Raw genomic sequence first — 17,418 nt, 5'->3', positions numbered from 1 at the left:
GAAACAGTCTGTTCAGGGAAGATGACGACCTGTATGTTCTGGCCTCTGTATTTTAGCATTTCCAAAATGGATGCAGATGGTGGCAGAGGGCAGTGAGGATTTGTGTCCTTTTGAGATTTTAAATAACTCAGATGAACAAGTACTGCATCGTACTTGGTGTACTTCTTTAGAAAGAATATTCTTTCTTTTTTTTTTATCAGCAGCAAAGCCCACACAGTCAATCCTTCTGTCATAAAGTTCAAAACAATCGAACATAATGCAAGACGGAGATGGATTATCTGTTGCAGATGAAGTTTTATATACAGTATACGGTATATTGTTTTGCAGTGTACTGAATGCATGCCCAGGGGGTAGGTGTAACACTGACTTATATAACTGAATGATCAAATCATTGACAAATCCTGCTTACTAATTTATATATATTCAGAATATGTGCATGCTGTACATACAAACATTTTACATCTATTCTATCTTTGTTTGTGAATCATGGTTGCCATACTCGATGATGACATCAGTGATGATGATAACGGCAGTTGTTGTTGTTTAATGAATGAGAGCCGAGTGCACAAAGCTGCCCGATTTGTAAGCACTCTGACTAGGCTGTTGCTATGGTCGACAGACAGTAACTAATGAGACATCCGTTCTTCTGCATTCTGGACAGAAATGCACTTTAATATTTCAGAAAGCCCAAACGGTGACAAATAAAGATGTAAAATGTGAGATGTGAAAGAGAGAACACAAAAACTATACTATTAGAGAGGATGAAAAGGTTCTTCAGGGGTTCTTCATAATTAATTGGATGATTAAGGGTTCTTCTTAACATCTTAAAAGGGTTCTACTTGGAATATTGTGTTCTGATGTGTGCATACATCTTACAGTGCTCCTGAACACATCATTAGTGATGTTCAGGTATTTGTGTATCCAGGATGTATGTATCAGGTATCATCAGGTATTTCCAGGTGACCTAGCCAAGGTTGATCAGACTGGGGCTCATGTTCGAGTAGCATTAAGCTGTTCCCCATGGCCCACCTCTCCTTATCTGAGGCCCTTTCACCTGCCTCTGAGAAATTGCTGATGGCGTTCCTCCTCTTACCTGCAGTGACGCTAGTATGCTGAAGGCCTTGAAGACTGATTGCCCTGCACAACCCCTGCAGCCAACCTTGATAAGCATACACCTTGCCAAAAGGTTCTTCAGGGGTTCTTCATAATTAACTGGATAATTAAGGGTTCTATACTTTAATAAAAGGGTTCTACTTGTTTCTAATAAGGAAGCACTCTGTTATAAAAGGGACATTTGAACCATTTTTCCCCCTTTTAACTAGCATTTCTAAGAAAAAATGTTATTTTAACTAGCAGTGTAACAATATGGCATATAGTATCATAGTTTTCGATATGAGGATCTATATTAGATATGTGTGCATATCTAACAATACATACAACAGACCGTATGATGCAGGTTGTGCTATTCATCATAAAATACTGCTTATATTACATGAGATTTCTTACCCATGATTCATTTCATTTAACGTTCATTTTCCACTTGTAGGTCATGTAGTTTTATTTTCTGGACGTGATTTTCTTCCATGGACAATTCTTTTTCACATCATCACATATTATGTATATGATGTCACTTGTGATTCACATGAGTGCTGCTGCCATCCTTTGTTTTGTTTCCTGCTTATTATGATCAGTTAAAAATGATCTGCTCATTTATAATCATTCACACATACGCCAGCTGTTACCATGCTTGGTCTATGTACAAAACACACACTTGTTAGAAAGCATTCTGCTCTGCATGCAGTGTTTATGGTGTTTGGACTTGATGACAATTACATCCAGTCTTCCCTCTGTCGTCGTCGTTAACTGTGATGGAGATTAACGAGCATCAAGTTGCTGCAAAGATGGAAGAGCACCGTGAAATGCTGACATGTTCAAATCCTGAGCTGACAGGAAGCTAATTTCACACCCAACTCAATAGTGTTTAGACTAATTTCTTGGAAGAACTTTGATTTTTCACACACTGAGCTCCAGCAGTAACTAATCCAAAGTGGTGCTGTGGATGTTTGGCATACTTGATAACCTGTCAAAACAGACAGTATGAGTTGGCTTGTATTGACGTTTCTTGGCAGAGCGGTTCACAACTTGGATGCAAAAATCATATCTTAGAAGTTGGTAGGACAACAAATATATGCATGAATATAGAACTTGGAAATTCAAACTACACACATGAGAGTAGGATTTGGACGTGCTTCATTTTAGGATATGATTCTTCTTAAGCCCGGGGGTGTATGCAGGAAATCTGGGTCCTTAAAGTAACATTTATCTCAGCCCTTAGGCTATAATATTTTGAATTCATTAATACACCTTACAGAATTTTTTCTCTCTCCAGTTGTGGGTCCCTGGAACCATCATCATGTTTCACCCAACTCACACTGGTGTTGCTTAAATCCCATAATTTGTCACGGTATTTGCCAGTGATATTACAGTACAACGAAACTGTTTTCCCTTGTTGGCTTATTAGTGAATAGTAAATTATGTCACGATTTATACCTTTGGTTATTCTGCGTGGGCAGTCCAAGACCGATCTGGACTGAAGCCATTTTTAAGATAAGCATTCCTGGTGCTTTAAATGTTATTACAGAAGCTGAAAGTCAACCAGTGAAATAGAGGCCACTAGTAATTTAAAACATTGTGGTGATTAAAGTTGGACCATTTCTGGCACTCCTGAGCCTTCCTTCATCACATTTCTTGCTTCTGCTCTAGCTTTTTTTATTATTATTATTATTATTCTTTTTCATTTATGACCAAGAATAGCCTGGATGGTGATGGTATTTATGGTATGTATGCATCCTAGAAACACTTTTCTGTATTGCCCTGAGTGATCTCAGCCATAACTGAAAAACACAATACTTTCAGAGTGCAGCTTAATTTCTCAGAGATTCATCAGCATTCATTGCAAAAATGTTTTGCTATCTGTATTTTTTTATTATTATTATTATTATTTGTATTATTTCCCCCTATTTTTCTCACCAGTTTGGTCACTCAGTAACCAGCCCTCCAATATCGCATGACAACTACCAACTGGGGAGGTCATGTGCTTCCTCTGAGACACCACATCTTTTTCAAAATGTGTCAAAGGGCAGCATAACACACTAGGAGGAAAGTGCTATCTTCCCATGATTAGCTAGTGTCACTATAATTGACAGGGGAGAGAGAGAATGTCATACCTCCCACCCAGAGTGCATGACTCTCTTACTCTCCCAAGGATAGGGAAAGCACTTTTCTGTTGTAGTAATCTCTGTAATATCTGATACTCTAAAACTATAGGTTTGTTCCTGAACTTTCCACTCATTGAGATGTATTTTTGAAACATTGTGTATTATATTAACATAATTGCCTGGTTTTAATCATAAAGCAATACAGTCTTGAAGCCCCTTGCTTTAATATTTCACAATTAACCAGGGATTAGATTAGCATCTTGATAACATACGCACAGTCAGCTTCCAGAAACCGATTTCCCTTTGAAGTAATGACTGGAAGGAGAGCTCAGTCACTAAGGGTAAAGTCTTCCTCTGATGACAGGGTCTATGTGAATTGCTATTCTTCCGCCTGTTAGCTAAAGTCGTTCTATTGTTTTCTTGACAGAGAGAACACTTAAACAGGACACATCAGATCTGCATCTGCCAGATATCTCATTCTCATCCACTCAGAAGAGCTCTACAGGAAATACACATCAAATTAACATGTGAAATTAACTCATATGGTTTTTTAGACAATGCAAATGGGTTTTATATGTTCACATGTGATTGTACATGATTAATTTTATTTTAATGTGATTTTATTTGCACAATTCATTGAAATGAATCAAAAGATTTTTTTGCACGATTCAATTATTTCTCGTGATTTTTGCATGCTTCATTCATTTTTGTGTGATTTTATTTACACGATACATTTATTTTTCACATGTAATGTTTACACATGATCCATTTATTTTAATGATTCATTTTTTCTCAAATGTGATTTTTTTTTTATTTTTATTTTTTACAGATGATTCCTTTATTTTCATATGTGATTTTATTTTAAAGCATACGATTCATTTATTTTACAGGGATTTTATTTTTACATGATTACATGATATATGACCATGTAAAATGTAAATAAAAACAGAATGCAATGATTTGAAAATCTCATAAACCAATATGTAGGTTTTAGAGCAACATGTGCTTCCATCCAGATTCCATCTCATCTTTACTTCAGAGAGAATCTGCCTCTCTAAGATACTCTTTTTTATACCCAATCATGTTGCTGACCTGTTGTCAATTAACCTAATTAGTTGCAAAATGTTCCTCCACCTGTTTCTTTTTAGTAACACTTACTTTTCCAGCCTTTTCTTGCCCCCGTCCCAACTTTTTTGAGACGTGTTGCGGCCATCAAATTCAAAATTACCTTATTTTTTTCCTAAAATGGTACACTTCCTCAGTTGAAACATTTGATATGTTTTCTATGTTTTGTGGTGAATAACATACGGGTTTATAAGATTTGCAAATCATTGCGTTTGGTTTTTAGTTACATTTTACACAGAGTCCCAACTTTTTTGGAATTGGGGTTGCATTTTGTTATTATTGTGATTCTCTCCCATGAATTATTCTTTTCCACATGAAATCACATATTGTTCACATGATGAAATGTGTTTACATGTGTTCACAGGTGCAGTTTCAGAGTTTAATAAGGTGAAATGTGCCTCCACATGTTTATTCACATAAGAGGATTTCTGAATGGTTTCAATATATTTCAGCCATTTGTTTATGCATTTACTTCCACTTCCATTCACAGTGTTGAGGAAGCATTCATTTTGATTTTTACGGTAAATGGTTATGGATCACACATACACACACACACACACACACTGCATTGTTCTGTTTGCCCTGGAATGTCCAGTGCTAAACACTGGAGTGTTATTTTAAAGACATTTCTCGAGAAAATGTATTGTTTTTATCAGCATGAATTTAGTTCTTTATTTGACCTTCTATTGTATTTGGTCTGGTCATTCCCTTGTTTAAAATAGAAGTCTGGGACAAAAGTACAATGGGTACGTTTTGTGGTTATGCTCTAGGTGGCCAGATGTCATGGATGACTCAGGAAGTTCACGCAAAGGCCTATTAACGAGGAAAACTAAAACCCTGCCAGCTTCATGCTATTCAGATGTGCTGATTCTCACTGAAATAATTAACTATTTCAGTCAAGCAGATGATTCTGGACCTAGACCATGAGATGGAAAGAGCAAAGGGATTTGAGGGAAAACAATCACTGACGCCTATTCTGTAATTTATACAGTTGCTGCAGGCCTGCAGACAGCCCTGAGTCACCTGCTGACTCGGTGGGATTTTTAATTAACCTCGGTCTTTCCCAGAATTACAATAGATCTAGTTAAGGTCAGCAGGGCAGACATGTCTGAAAGGCTAATAAACAGTCTGGATGGCTAGCATGCAGGAATTCATGAAGGGCACAGTAGAGGACACGGCAATATAGAGAAGTGGATTTGGAGTTTGATTGAATGCAAGACACAAGAGAGAAAAGCTATGTCTATTCATTTTAAAGATTCTCAAATTATATACCTAAAGGGAAGTGGGACAATGTCTACCATGTGTCTCCCTCTGCTGGACAAAGCTGTTGGTACAACTAGCCATTCAATTTTTTTTATTATTATTCTTTCTTCAGTAAGAGCTTTATCCTGGTTAGGGTCATGGTGGATCTGGAGTCTTTCCCAGGAAGAGTAGCAGGGCACCATGCACGCACACACACACACACACACACACACACACACACACACACACACACACACACACACACACACACACCTATAGCATAGTGTTTTTGGACAATGGAAATAAACCCACATAAGCACATACAAAAAAAACAAAAAACCACACAGACAGCAACCCAAACTTTACCCAAAATATGCTTCAAAGTGTTAGATTGGGAATGTGATGTTGATTAATAATATGACTCTAAGAACTCTAATATCTAAAAATCGTATACAGCATTATAATAGGGGCATGGTGGCTTAGTGGTTAGCACGTTTGATTGGCATTTCCAAATTGTATGTAGTGTGTGAATGTGTGTGCGATTGTGCCCTGTGATTGGTTGGCCCTCCATTAAAGGTATCCGCTTCCTAGTGCAGCTACCTGGGATAGGCTCCAGGCTCCCCTGTGACCCTGTGACCCTGTGTAGGATAAATGGCATGGAAAATGTATGGATGGGCACCATTATAATTTTGCACTAGTCCACTAAAAAACTAGACATCAGATTTTTTGCCAGAAATACAGGGCGTCCCAAAGTCTCCATATAGGGGACTATGTTTGTCAGCACCACGTTGGTTTGCCCACCATGTTTCTTGTTAAAAAGTCCATTGCAACCCTGCGACAGTTTCCTGATCCAGCCATGAGAATGATTTCGACACGTTCTTCTTTTGTGAATGGCGTTCTTAATGTCTGTCTGAAATTAAGTGTTAATTTCCCCTATGTATGGAGGCTTTTGGGACACCCTGTACTTTCCTCAAATAATGGCTATCTAATAATGTACATGACATATTATTTACATCCTAACGTCTATGAATTCGCCACAGTCTTTTCTGTCTTTCAGTTAATTAATTGTCAAAGGTTAGAGGTACAGTGATGGTAGTCTAGTATGTCCATTTTATTTTTGTTAAAGAACCTCATGTGCTCATGTGCTTCATGTTCTTTGTCTGTGTGTTATCTGTTTTTTTTGTGTTATACTTACCTTTGCGCTATTTGCTTTGTGACTGAAAAAGATGCCTTCTATATGTACAAAGAACCAAATGGAACCTCGAATAAAATATATATTTAAAAAAAAAAAAACAGACATCAGACAATTGTTTCAAATATTATCACTCAGTTCTGTGTTTTAGGATTTGCCTGGACTGATTTATTATATTTATTATATCGCCAAGGGCTAACATAAAGTATTCCTTTATGATAGCCCTTGGCGAATGAGATGTATTGCTTTGTACCACTTCACAATTTCCAGTTCCACCAAAAACTTTTTCTCTGCTTGGCATGTGAGCAGTCAGTCAAGACACTGGATTTCTATGTATAACCCATCCTATCTGCTAGAATGTGAATTCAAATATAAGCTTCCAAAAGAGCACAATCCATGCGAATCATCTTTTCTTATTCTCTGCTGCATGTTCCACCCTCAAATCCAAGAATTCAGCAGGAGGCTTTTGATTACATACTAGCACTTCAGGGTGTTTCAAGAGTAGCCCGGAACCAAGCACTAAAGGATTGCACAAAATTATTGTGCACTGTTCCAGTTGCCACAAATGAACACTGTACTGTTGCTAACAAACATGCTGATAAGGCGGTGTAGCTGTGTCACACCTCACGTGTTTAACAGGGTGGTGCTGCAATGGCATGACTTGTGTATACATTGTGGTATTATTGTTTTCTTACCACAAGGGAGTGTCCGTGTTAGCTTTTTCTGGGGAAATGTAACTTCTTCTGGGAAATTCGCAGTAACTCTAGTGTGCTAACTCTAGTGTGAAACTTTTTATTTGACACACATCCATTGATGTTATCCTAAAATATGAAATCACAGTTTATCTCGGCTTCAATCTGGCATAAACATAATAAATCGTGTTCTACATTTTAAACACACCCTGTCGCTTGCTCATTTTCACCATATCGAGTATACATTCAAGTAGTATCTTTAATTAGTTCTAAATGGTTAAACTATTCCAGATAGATAATATATCGGGCTGATGTGATCATTAAGAAGGTATTTCCTCTCCTTGCTTATGGCCCTCACATTAACAGACAGAAGGCAGGATCTTGAAATGTCACTGAATAGGTGTAGTAATGCCTTGGTAAATAGGCTACAGTTCTGTTTAAGCTATTAACACAGAGAAATGTGAAGCATTGGCACAAATATCAAATGTCTGAGTGAACATGTTCCAGCAAAACACCCAGAATGGCATTAAATGTGATACATGTATCTGGCATTATGATTTAAGCAAATAAACAAGAAAAAAAGAAGTAATCACAGAATCTCAGAGAGGGTTTTAGTGATATTTGAAATGTGAACTAAATCTGATGGAGATGTTATGAACTTAGACAAACTGATCACTTGGAACAGGTAAATACAGCTCAACTCTATTTCACAGCTCAATGTTTTTGCTAAATGCCTCTTTTATTCATGCTCACTTTTGATTTTTGCTATTGACCTCAAACTACTTTTTCAAAATTCGGTGCCCTCTTCTAATATTGGCACCCTTGGTAAATATGAGCAAAGAACGGTGTGAAAAATTTCCTTTATTGTTTTACCTTTGTATATTTTGTTCAAAAAATGCACAGAAATACTCTGCTCTCAAGGATATCAAACAATTGCAAACAAAACACAGGTTTGTCAATTAAATATAGGTGTGCAACAATTATTGGCACCCTTTTAGTCAATATTTTGTGCTAACTTTGCCAAGATAACAGTTCTGAGTCTTCTCCTATAATGCCTGATGAGGCTAGTGAATACATGGCAAGGGATCTGAGACCATTCCTCCCTCTATACAGAATCTCTCCAGATCCTTCAAATTTTAAGATCTATGCTGGTAGACACTCCTCTTCAGTTCACCCCACAGGTTTTCTATGGGTTCAAGTCAGGGGACTGGGATGGCCATGGCAGGACCTTGATTTTGTGGTCAGTAAACCATTTGTGTTGATTTGGATGTATTTTTTGGATCATTGTCCTGCTGGAAGATCCAACCACGGCCCATTTGAAGCTTTCTTTCAGAGGCAGGCAGGTTTTCATTTAATATCTGTTGATATTTGTCCATGATGCCATGTATCCTAACAAAATGTCCAGGTCCTCTGGAGGAAAAACAGCCCCAAAACATTAAAGATCCACCACCATATTTAACCGTAGACATGATGTACTTTTCCATTTGGCTACCTCTCTGTGTGCGCCAAAACCACCTCTGGTGTTGACTGCCAAAAAGCTTTATTTTGGTTTCATCTGACCATAGAACCCGATCCCATTTAAAGTCCCAGTAGTGTCTGGCAAACTGAAAATGCTTGAGTTTGTTTTCAGATAAGAGTAGAGGCTTTTTTCTCAAAACCCTTCCAAAAAACCTGTGGTGATGTAGGTGACTCCTTGGAGATGTTTTGTCCACTCAAACCGTCCTCTTCACAGTGCGTTGAGACAATATAGACACACATCCAATTCCAGGTTGATTCATAACATTTCCAATTGACTGGAACTTTTTCATTATTGCCCTGATGGTGGAAAAGGGCATTTTCAATGCTGGTGCTATTTTCTTATAGCCACTTCCCATTGTGTGAAGCTCAACAACCTTTTGCCGCACATCACAGCTATACTCCTTGGTCTTACCCATTGTTATGAATTTGACTTTTTTTAAACCTGTGTTTATAAAACAATTTTTTTTTTTAAACCTGTGTTGCGTTTGCAATTGTTTGATATTCATGAGAGCAAAGTATTTTGTGATTTTTTTCTTAACAAAAGACCAAAAGGTTAAACAATAAAGAGAATTTTTCACTTTGCTCATATTTTCCAAGGGTGCCAATATTAGTGGAGGGCACTGTAATTAAAATTAAACAATAAATTACTGAAGAAGGGCCCTTGTGATGTACCACATATAAACATTAGATGTCATCCTTTTCTGTAATAAAGAGCTAGAGGTTTTTTTTCATATTCACTGCTATGCTATCCTCACAAAATATGTCAGTGAGGTGAAGCACATATAACTTGTAAAACCAGTAACTGTGTCCAAGTAAGCCAGTGAGACGGACATCATTTTTTTTTTTTCTTTAAAAAAAAATTTTACTCAACAACAACAATGCAAATACAAGATCACTTTTATTGGACAGTATCTCAAGAAATCTTGAAGGCGGTACTCGGACATGTGACAAACAAACAAGTAAATCAATGACAAGTCACAACAGCAAGAAATAAGACATTGTGTGAATAGCTGTATATAAATTAGATAAGGTCATTGGTTAATAAGTGTTTTGTACACAGTTAAGGCTTTACACATTAAGCGTGCATGCACGACATCTGTGTTTGGTTGCACTCATTGAGTTTGTCTCATTATCATGCAAAAACACTGCTGATGCTTTAAGTCTTCTCCTGTCTCAGATAGGCCCAGAGTCTCAGACCTATGACACGTAGTAGTGTAAATGCAATTGTCGTAGACTGGTTGTCAGTAAGACAAATTTAGGCCTACCTTCCTGCTGTTTAGTTTAAACCATATAACACACCTGAATCAACTAATCTCTTCGGAACCTTTTTGATCTTATGCCATGTTTTATTAGATGCATACAGGAAATGAACTCTGCATGTAAGCAAAGCTCCACAGGGAGGGTTATTTCTCAGAGTTCATATCAATCCATTTGCTACAAAACGGTGTAAACATGTATATAGCTATAATTATAATAATAATAAAAAAAATCCACAACGTCTCTTATTTACATGAGCACCAAAATCAGTGTCCGCACTTTTTGGCACAGTTGTGCTGAAAGTGAAAAGGATTGTCAGTATGCCTGCACCTGGGTAGGCAGCAGCTGGCAGCCGTTGTTCACGTGATTCATGACCCGCTGCTTGAGCTGCGCGACCTGCTCGCGCAACACGCTGGCGGTGGACGCGAGCTCGCTGTTTTGCGTCTTCAGCGTCTTGACTTTGTCCTCCAGGCGCGAGATCCTCTCCAGCTTCCTCTTGCGGCACTTGGAGGCGGCGATGCGGTTGCGCAGCTTCTTGCGCTCTGCCTTGATGCGCTCCTGCGTGTCCATGTCGATGGGTGACAGGGGCGGACTGTCGCCGAAACTCTGCACGTCGGGGACGGTCTGCGGTTCGTCCTTGGGCGAACGGATCCGCGCGTGCGTGGCGTGCTGCTGCGCGTTCGGCGTGTTCGCGTGTGACGACGATGACGGCGACGACGAAGACGACGACGACGACGCTGGAGGTGGCGGAGGGAAAGGGATCGTGTCCGTGGAGTAGTTCACAGCTGTGCCCAGAGCGCCGCTTCCATATGTGCTCAAGTTCGTGTAGACCGGAAGGTCGGACGGTAAGGCGAGAGCGGCGCCTGTTGCGAGGCGGTTTAGAGTCGCTGCGCCTCCGTTCAGCTGGTTCTGCTTGTGCAGGTCCTCCAGGGCTTTCACGAAACCTTCTGCGAACTCCTGCTCGTCGCTGACCGGTTTCGGGTAGACGAACTGCGAGGTCGGGGTCGTCGTGACCATGCCGTTGGACTGGATAATTAGCCTCTCCAGCTCAGGCGAGGCCAGTTTTAGGAGTCCCAGGTCCTGGGAGCTAAGTATACCTTCCGCGTCCCGCAAATCCGGTTTGAGGTTAGAGCTGTTCTGGTCGTCCAGGTTTAAACTCATGTCTTTCTTCATGGTGCCGTGGCGCTGCGGTTCTGGACACAGACGATCGTTTCCATTCTACACCCCCGATCAGGGGTGAGATGGGCTTGTTATCCAAACTGTTCGTTTTACTTTTCCTTATCGCCAAGTCGTGCGTGAAAAAAAAAAACAACAAAAAAAAACAACACTCGCTTTCCTGTGTTGTCTTTTTCTAGCAGTATGTTTAAGCTACGTCTTTCTTACGTAACTTATTTGATCACCTTCTTTCTTGCTAGGTTTCCTGTTTGATGAGCTTCTTTCCCCGTCCTCTAAAGAGACTCTCCCCGGTCTTGAGAAACTCTATCTATGGGCGTAAAAATAAGCATTTGCAAGTTTTCTATCCCAGAAAATTCCATTATGTCATTTCAGAGCGCTCAGATTGGACAAAAATGACGTTTTCTTCCGGTTTCATTTGAATAAGGGGTGGCGCTAGGCTCCGTCGCTATGGAGAAATCGGGACAACTGCAAACAGCGCGATGCATTGTGGGTTGATGTCATAAAGAACGTAGAGAGCGCGAGGGTGGGGACAGCTCGAGGCCAGCCACAGAGTCTACAGGAAAATGTTGCTTTCTTTCAGCCTGTGAACGTTTTCGAACGTTTAAAACGCAATTTTCCATTCATTTTACATTCGAGAAACGATACCGGTCAGGGTTTTTACACATTTACATGTCAATAGGATTGGTGTTGAAATTGAACACACACTTATCAAAGTTTATAGGAACAAAATGAGACAAAAATGTCATGTTTAAGTTCAAATTTTAGCCTTTCTGCTCTGGCAGATGAAGCTGTGAGTTTAGTAAAACACTACAATCCTGCTTTTGACATAATTTGGCTCTTAAAATGATTTATGATTTATATTTTTATATAATAGCACGTTTGCCTGGGACCTTCGTGGTTGGGGATTCGAATCCCACCTCCGCCTTGTGTGCGCCGAGTTTAGCATGTTCTCCCTGTCCTTCAGGGGTTTCCTCCAGGTACACTGGTTTCCTCCCCAGTCCACATACGTTGTAGGCTGATTGGCATCCCTAAATTGTACGTAGTGTGTGAATGTGTGCGATTGTGCCCTGCGATGGGTTGACACCCTGTTCAGGGTGTCCTCTCTCTTGTGCCTCGGGTCTCCTGGGATAGGCTCCAGGTTCCCACGACCTTGTGTAGGATAAGCAGTACAGAAAATGGATGGATGGATGGATGGATTTTTATATAGTGTGATTTATCCAAATTAAGTGGCTTACATTTGCACAGTCTAAATCATAACAAACACAATTTAAACATATTGAAACTCTGTATGTTAGCTATTAAACAACATGGATGGTCTAACTATATCTAATTGTAGTAAAACATGAATTATTAGAAGAACATCCGTGCATCATACAACTCTACCAAACCAAAATAATAGAAATGGCTCTATGTGGGGTGTTTTCTGCAGCTTTCTATAAAACTCTAAAATAATTCATTCTGATTCAGTTGTATGACCAGATCATGCATACAGAATCATATTTTTTCATTTGTACTCCATACTCATGTCTGAGATCTGTATCTGTGAGGAAACGTTGGTGTTTGCCTTGAAGATGTGAATGAATCACGCTCGTTTCTGCATGTGGTTGCTTCTATGGTTTCTAAAAATAGCTGTGCATGCAGAGAAAGAAGCAGAGGGGACAAACCGATATGACGACAGGGAACAGTGACGTCCGTGGACCATTTGCATCAGAGAGCAGCACCAGCGTTGCTTGTTACTATGGCAACACTGACATGGGGTCTGACGCAGAAGCAGGCGAATGAAGCAGAGGAGGGAAGAAAGGATGTGGAGGATGCGGGGCACCTGAAGATGTGTAGGTGGCAGAAAACTGATATTTTTAAGCCTTGGAAATTATTTGCTGTTAATGATGGGGAGGAAAGGAGATGAGATTGTATTCATAAAAATGTCACAGTCTTGGTTTATTCAGTTTTGTACTCATCTGAGATTACGACGCCATAGTGGGAGTCAGAGGGCTGTTAGTTCAATTCCTAGCCAGGCAATTAATCTGTTCTTATCCATGGGGATGTGTCTTGTCATTTTTCATGGTATACATTTGATTCAAAAGTGAGTGACACTTTGAGTTCAGACACTGCAGCACTGGTAACACTAGTTACATGCAGCTGGATGGGAATAAAGCACTTGCACAGTAAAACTGCAGGCCCTTTTCATTGGCCTCCTCTGAGCTCAGTTACATGGCTCCACTTCATGACTCACACACATGTGTGGAGCCCAAGGCCAAGAAGAACAGAGGTGATTATAATATATGAATACCACAGTTGCAAAGGCATTGCTCTAAAACACAAGGACTTACAACGCCCCAGAGTTTTTTTGTTTTTTTTTCTGAGACCAACTCACGCAAACAGGTTTGAACCAGATCTTTTTTCTCTGTGTTGTCATGCAGGTTTGAGCCAGCGGGCCTGATTTTAATGATCTGTGGCTGCCACTCAAATCAATTCAATGAATATTTTTCAAATTTGTGGTTAGATGGCTATTTAAACAGAGTACAGAGATGTTTGTTGCCAAGCACAATAGCTTGAGGAGCTAGTCAACTATTTACGCATATTTTTCTTTTATTATTTTCAGTTATTACGTTCTAGAAAGCTGCAGCATAAAATAAGCAGAAACATAGAACCATTTGTTTTTACAAATTTGCATTGGTAGAGTTGTATGATGCGTGCATGTTTTTCTAATAAGTCATGTTTTACTACAATTACATGCAGTTAATTCAAAAACCAACATAGCAACATAGTCTTAATGTGTTTACATAGCACAGTATTTGTTATATTTTAGAATATGCAAAGCTAAATAAGCCAAATTTAGCTCGTATTATGTACTATCATTGTGAAATATGACATATCTTCAATATGTTGCTCCTTTTGACAGTAATTACTTTGCAAAAGGAATATTTAGACATGCCCCATGCATTATTGCATGCATGCATAATTTAATAGGATTAATAGACTGTGATTTTTACTCCATAGTTTGTCTCAGTCAGACAGTTCCAGGTGGAATATAACATTGCTCTGCCATGCACTGACTAGCTTTAAAGTTAGCTAGCTGGGTTTACATTTATGGGGTTAAAATGAATATTACATATACAGTCACCATATGCTCCAGATGACTACATAAAATAAACACACTACACAAACATATTTACATTTCCTGTAACAAAAATGATTTTCGAAATAATATTTTTGAGAATAATAAATAATAAACAAATTGTCTCCTTTTTTAAGGTTGTTCTTAGCCTCTAGTATCTCTATGGTTGCCTTTGACCATGGCCTTTTTGACTTGAGGTGTAAATGTGAGGTCATGTACTAAACCAATGGCAGATAAACACTGCATAATCCAAGTAATAGATATTTTTAAAAAAAGAAAAAAAAATTATTAAAGCTGAACCAGTTGCCATACAGTTTTGTGAGTTTTGAAAATGAGATGTTGGTCTATAGTTTTATGACATTTTAAGTTCCCAATTTTTAAAAAATCAATTAGTAGATGCCATATCCACAACTACAAGCAGTTTAGAAAGATTACACAAAAGAAACTCTTTTCTCAAACTTGTACTACAAGTGCCAAAGGTGCTTCTGGATATCATGCCATAGTGGAGATGGGCAGAATCAATCCAAACATTCTCCAGTACTGCTACTATACTCTTCACTGTCACTGCATCCACAGAGTAAGGCCACAATTGATTGGTAGAAAGAGCTTGCACTTGCATTTCTTGTTCAGTACCATCTGTTCAGCTCAGTATGTTGTTTAGCTAAACCATCAGCAGGTAGTTGTAGGACTGTACCATCTCCACATCCTCCCCTGTACCCCAAGATCCCTCTCAGAATTTCTCACACTGGTTGTTAGACCTTACAGGAAGAGGCTTAGTACTGTTATTCTTTCAATGGAAGGCATACAAAATGTAGTGGTGCCAAAATCTTTGAAACCAGTGTTTTATAGAGGGAAAAAAAATCTGCCCTCATATATTTAAAGTCAAAAGATCATTCGTTGTATTTTAGTCCTTTGATACATTCCTTATTCATTTATATATTACACACACAGTTCCCAAATAACCGGTTGTCCAGGTTGTTGCTCAAGAAGGAACACATTAAAGGTTACAGGAAAACAATGAGAGCAATGAACAAGATCCTGAGCAACAAGAAAGAAGAGAATTTCAGTGTGAGTTTACATAAAGCCCATTTACAAATACAATCCTGAATTTTTTTTGACTGTAAAGTACTAAAGTAACATGGGAATTTAGATTAAATTGAATATGTATGTATATATGTATATGTATGTATGTATATATATATATATATATATATGTATATATATATATATGTATACAAATATATATATATACACACACACACACACACATACATACACACATACATACATACAAATATATATATATATATATATATATATATATATATATATATATATATATATATATATATATATATATATAAAATGTATGTATGTATATAATAGCTATGTACTAACCACTACATTTAAAGGAAAATTCCATCCTAAACGAATTACATATTAATCACATGATTAACACATGATCTGCAATGATGTCCAAGATTTACTGGACAAATTGGATAAATTCTTAATTGTAACGAAGCCCTAAGCGGCCATGCGTTATTAATTTTTTCTTTCTTGTTTTCTAGTGATTTTTTCTGTGTACTCGACATCCATTGTCCCGAAATCAATGGGATTTTTGAATGGGTTTTTTGTGAAATGCCCGAAATAAAGTCTTGTGTTTAACACAAGCTCAAGATGTGTTCACGTTTTATACTACGACATAAAATACATCAGTAATACACCACTCAGGATTAAAAAAAAAAGCTTTTGCGTGTCTTGAAAAGGACTGTTGCTAACAAGTGGCTAAATAGTACTACAGAGGTTGTCGGGGACATTAAACGTCATCACGCCGAACAGGAAGTATCATCTATTACAGTCTCGTTGTGTTTATATTCGCGCTCTTGCAAACTATTCCGACTCAACCTTTCCTACTTGTAGATTTATCAATCTATTGTATTTTCCAATCGTATTGTTATTTAAATAAATGTTGAAAGAGTTGTCGGAAATGTAGCAGTGGTGACGTTGAAGTCATGCGACTGTGGTGTAGTTCATTTATAGCATGACATTAGCTATTTACTTCTGGCGACTGCATTTAGGCTTCAAAATGCATAAAAGTTGTGCTTCTTTGTGAAGATTATCTTGATGAAGGAAGCATGTAAGAATCATGAACTTTTGTTGTTCACAGAGTTTATTTTCTGCAATAATCCAAAAGCCAGTGGAAAAATCCCATTGTCTTTTTGTCGAGGGAACCAGGGTGATGCTAACTTCTGGGGTGGCCTACAAAAATACGTCATCCCTGCAGGGTTGATGACTTCCATATTAGTGTCCGACACTTGAGAAGGGGACATCCCTCTCTCTAGATAAAGGGATAGGCAATTATTACATTTATAATGGCGGAGATGCCAACATGCATGTAACAACAGTCTCATTCACAAAGCGTGAGATCTTCTCGGGATAAAGTTTACGTCGTGAGAAAACAGCTTTTGGTTATTTCAAGCTCACGAGAAAATTAAGTCTAGATTACGAGAGAACAACTTTTTGTTTTATATATATATATATATATATATACACACAGGGAGAACATGCAAACTCCACACACACAGGGCCACGGCGGGAATCGAACCCCCAACCCTGGAGGTGTGAGGCGAACATGCTAGCCATCGTGCGCACTCAATTTAAATCATATATCAAAATCATTCTTTTTATATGCACATACATTATTGTCGTTAAAAAAGACGTTATGGGTCAGGTTTCCGTCATCCGACATCGTACTGCCGCTGGGACTTCGAGCAGGTTCCGTGGGTTCAAGTCTGCATCCGATGCATCCTCGATATCAAGAACACATCCGGGTAATTTCATGCGTCCCACGTACTTGCGTTCTTGAGGATTGGAATTGAA

The 17,418-nt window shown here is 38.6% G+C and overlaps 1 protein-coding gene across 1 annotated transcript; it reads right to left on the bottom strand.

Annotated features, from left to right (window-relative positions):
* Nucleotides 1–9,866: 9,866 nt before the first annotated feature.
* On the bottom strand, nt 9,867–11,917 carry jund (JunD proto-oncogene, AP-1 transcription factor subunit). Its single transcript, XM_053651175.1, has one exon. It carries the CDS (start codon nt 11,415–11,417, stop codon nt 10,560–10,562), a length of 858 nt encoding a protein of 285 aa, XP_053507150.1. The 5' UTR covers nt 11,418–11,917; the 3' UTR covers nt 9,867–10,559.
* Nucleotides 11,918–17,418: the final 5,501 nt, after the last annotated feature.

The sequence above is a fragment of the Ictalurus furcatus genome, chromosome 20 (assembly GCF_023375685.1).
Source record: "Ictalurus furcatus strain D&B chromosome 20, Billie_1.0, whole genome shotgun sequence".
Taxonomy (NCBI): Eukaryota; Metazoa; Chordata; class Actinopteri; order Siluriformes; family Ictaluridae; genus Ictalurus; species Ictalurus furcatus.
The sequence above is the reverse complement of the archived record's forward strand: the minus strand, read 5'-3'. Positions and strand labels throughout refer to the sequence as shown.

What these genes read in the sequence shown, in the direction of transcription:
- jund (XM_053651175.1), bottom strand. Translation starts at nt 11,417, where the DNA reads ATGAAGAAAGACATGAGTTTAAACCTGGACGACCAGAACAGCTCTAAC.